The sequence below is a fragment of the Pygoscelis adeliae genome, unplaced genomic scaffold (assembly GCF_000699105.1).
Source record: "Pygoscelis adeliae isolate BGI_AS28 unplaced genomic scaffold, ASM69910v1 Scaffold242, whole genome shotgun sequence".
NCBI classification, from domain to species: Eukaryota; Metazoa; Chordata; class Aves; order Sphenisciformes; family Spheniscidae; genus Pygoscelis; species Pygoscelis adeliae.
The window spans coordinates 4,363,558-4,366,762 of record NW_008824369.1 but is presented as its reverse complement, the minus strand read 5'-3'; the positions used below and the strand labels follow the sequence as shown (position 1 = coordinate 4,366,762).

Here is a 3,205-nt window from a genome sequence, read left to right as displayed (position 1 = left end):
GGTTCATGCCACATCTCCCCGCTTGGCAGGACAGCTTGGTTTACCTGCTGAATCGCGAGCAGCACACGGTGGGCCAGAGGACACAGGCAAGCAAGCCCAGCATCAGCCTGTCGGCCCCCGACATCCTGCCCCTGCACTGCACCATCAGGAAGCTCCGACCTTCCCGGCATCGGTGGGAGGAGAAGCTGGTGCTGGAGCCCATTGCCGGCGCCGGCATCTCCATCAACTTCGCCGAGGTGGCCCGGACGGTCGTGCTGCAGCACGGGGACCTCCTCTCCCTCGGCCTCTACTACCTGCTCCTCTACAAGGACCCCATGAAGGCGCAGCCGCTGCCGGCGCAGACCCTGCTGAGGCTACGAGCTCTGCCCCCCGCCGTCCCCGAGGGTCCCCCCGTCTGTGGGGCGTGTGGCAGCCTGCTGAAGGAGAGGGACCCTGCGACCAAAAAGCGGGGCCTATCACCCATCGGCGGCCCCAGGGTGCCCCGCAGAAAGCTGCTGCTGGAGTTTGAGCCGGCAGCCGAGGGCTTGCGCCTGCGACGCCTCAGGACCCTGATCGAGCCGGGGGGGGACGACCACAAGCTGACACCCGCCTTCCTGCTCTGCCTCTGCATCCAGCACTCGGCCACCAGCTTCGAGCCGGGCGACTTCGGACAGCTGCTGCTCAAAGTGGCCAAAATGATCCAGAGGACAGTGTGGGTCAGTCGGCGGTGGGACAGGGGTGTTGGTGGGGTGGGGATGTTGCTGGACCCCCCTGGGGTCTTGCCCCAGCCCTGTGCCTGGCAGCAGTGAGTGCTGGTTGGGGTGATGCTCATGCTGCCCCATCCAGCTGGTTTTCATTTTGCTTTCCCCTTCTCTCCCTGCCCAGGAGCGGACGCGGGAGCTGGCTGAGAAGCAGTCCCAGCAGTAAGTGCAGCCCGCCACCCCTCCTCATTTTGCCCTGAAACGGGAAGGATTCAAACCAGTTCTTCTTCCACAAGCAAGGGGACCCCATGGCTGGTTATAACCACCCTCCTAGCACCAACGCACGCTGTGTTTTCCTGCTCAATCCCACGCATTCGCCTCTCTGGTCCTTTTACCACGGTGCCTGCAAGGACCCTGCTTGGGAATGCGTGGGTCTGGAAATACAGGAGAGCTCGGGGGAGAATAGGACCTGCAGCAGCTCTGGGGTCTTCTCCAATCCAAGACCAGGCCAAGGCTTTGCACATGTGGCTTCAGCATCCCCGAGGGACGTAGCAGGGACGGTCCCGGTGTGGGGTCTCACCCAGTTCATGCTGAAGACGCCCCTGCGGAGTGAGGACGGGGCTGGCTTTGGATGTGTGCATCCAAGGATGGTGGCACATGGTGTCCTGGGGTGGGGAGCACCTCTTTGGGGCCGTCACAGTTGTGCGGGTGGCTGGCTCCCGGTGGGGTGTGAGGCCAGCTTCCCAGCCATTTCCAAAATCCAGGCTCCAAAGCAGCATCTGGAGAAACTGTTGGTGCTTGCTGTTGAGCTTTCCTTCAGGACGAGCTCAGAGGATGCTTCCCAGGCCTTTCCTATAACAGGAAAAAGCTGTTCAGCAGTTGAGAAACTTCCCAGATGCTTTTTATTTATTTTGTTTTATTTTTGAACAGCCCAGCGCAGGCAGGCTGGGTTTAACGGTCCAGAGCTGGCAGGAATAGCACATACTTCTCGGGGAGAGCTGCTATTCAGCCACAAGTATTTACTGCAGTTCAGCTGTATTAGGGGGAGTCCCCCCCCTTGAAAAGTGGCACCTCACAAAGGCTAGGTGGCCTTTGGCCAGCTCAATCCCCTCAGGGTCCCCTTCACTGTCCCGCAGAGCAAGAACCACCAGATTTTTTCCTTGCAAAGGATCTTCCTAAGGGGGTGCTGGACTTGGGAGTGGAGGGGGTGCAAATGCTCTCCTGGCATTGCCCCAGGCTGGCTGTTTTCTCCCCAAAAGCTTGAGTGGGGATGCCGAGGAGCAGCAGCTGTAACACCCGCTGTGTCTCCCCAGCCAGGACCCTGCCACCCTGTCCCGCTTCACCATCACGGACCTTCTCCCGGACCTGCAGCACATCCTCTTCTGGATGGCCAACGCCATCGAGGTCCTCTACTTCGTTCAGCAGAAATCGCCCACCTACATCCAGAGCATGGAGGAGGAGCTGGACGTCAGAGGTAGGCCTGGATGCAGCACCCTGCTTGCTTCTCCGGCCAGAGCGACTTTGCTCTGCTAATCCCCAGTCTCAAGCAGTGGTCAGTGCCCCCGAGATACTCCTTTAACCCCCTGTAATCCTCATCAGCAGGGATGTCTCCACGGTGCAGGCTGGGATAGTCTGTGCGGGAGGAGCGGTTTCGTGTCGTGCTGTGGTGCTGCTCGGCTTCGGGGCCAGGTTGTGTTTTGTTTGCAGCCGAGCCTCCCCTTTCCACCACGGCAGCTTGTGGTTAATGCCTCGGGGGTGGCTTTCTGTCCCCCGGCTGCTGCGAGGGCACCTGGATTTGCAGGCAGCCCTGCAGAATTGCTCACTGGTGAGCCCTTGTTAATGCCAGCGAAAAAATAAGGATAAAAAGGGAAAAGGGATTAAATCAGCCTCAGAAACCTTCTGGTCTATGCAGCAAGTTAAAACGTTCGTAGGCCAGACAGGCTGTTGGAAGGAGGGGTGCAGCCCTGGGCTGCCTGCGGGGCAGAGGCCACTGTGCTGCAGCGCCGGGCTGTGCTGCCAGCGGCGTTGTGAGCTGTGGGAGATGGCAGTAGGGTGCTCTCTGGGGCAAGAGGAGCCTCTTTGCCCCTGTTGAGGGATGCCATGGTGGTGATGCCAGCCCGGGAGCACTAATAACCCTCACCCCGGGCATCTGGGGAGCGGTGAATTTGGCCTGCCTTGCTGCTGCAGGCTTGCTCCCCCATCCTCCTCTCCGCCCCGTAGGCTCCAAGGAATCTCTGTTCTCCTCGACCATCACAGCCAGCGAGGAGGCGATGACGGTGCTGGAGGAGGTGATCATGTACACATTCCAGCAGTGCGTCTACTACATCTCCAAGGTACGTGCTCCCTGGGGAGGATGGCAGTGTCCCACGGGGCCAGCAAGAGCATCCCCAGCAGCTCTTGGGCTGCGCAGGAGGTTTTTTTAAACTTTTACTCTTTGGCAGTTGCGTCACGCCGAGGTGTTTTCCTTTGGGCTGAAGAGCCCCAACTTTTGGTCACAGCCCAGGAAAAGTATTGAGTTACCGCGG

General features: G+C 59.9%; 1 protein-coding gene across 1 annotated transcript in view; it reads left to right on the top strand.

The window, feature by feature from the left end:
• The window catches only part of RADIL (Ras association and DIL domains), a 16,806-nt gene that overhangs the window by 7,395 nt on the left and 6,206 nt on the right, over positions 1 to 3,205 (top strand). Inside the window, exons 2-5 of the mRNA XM_009320078.1 lie at positions 30 to 695; positions 865 to 902; positions 1,994 to 2,154; positions 2,901 to 3,013. Of these exons, the coding sequence (XP_009318353.1) occupies positions 30 to 695; positions 865 to 902; positions 1,994 to 2,154; positions 2,901 to 3,013 (978 nt within the window). The remainder of the gene's footprint in view (positions 1 to 29; positions 696 to 864; positions 903 to 1,993; positions 2,155 to 2,900; positions 3,014 to 3,205) is intronic.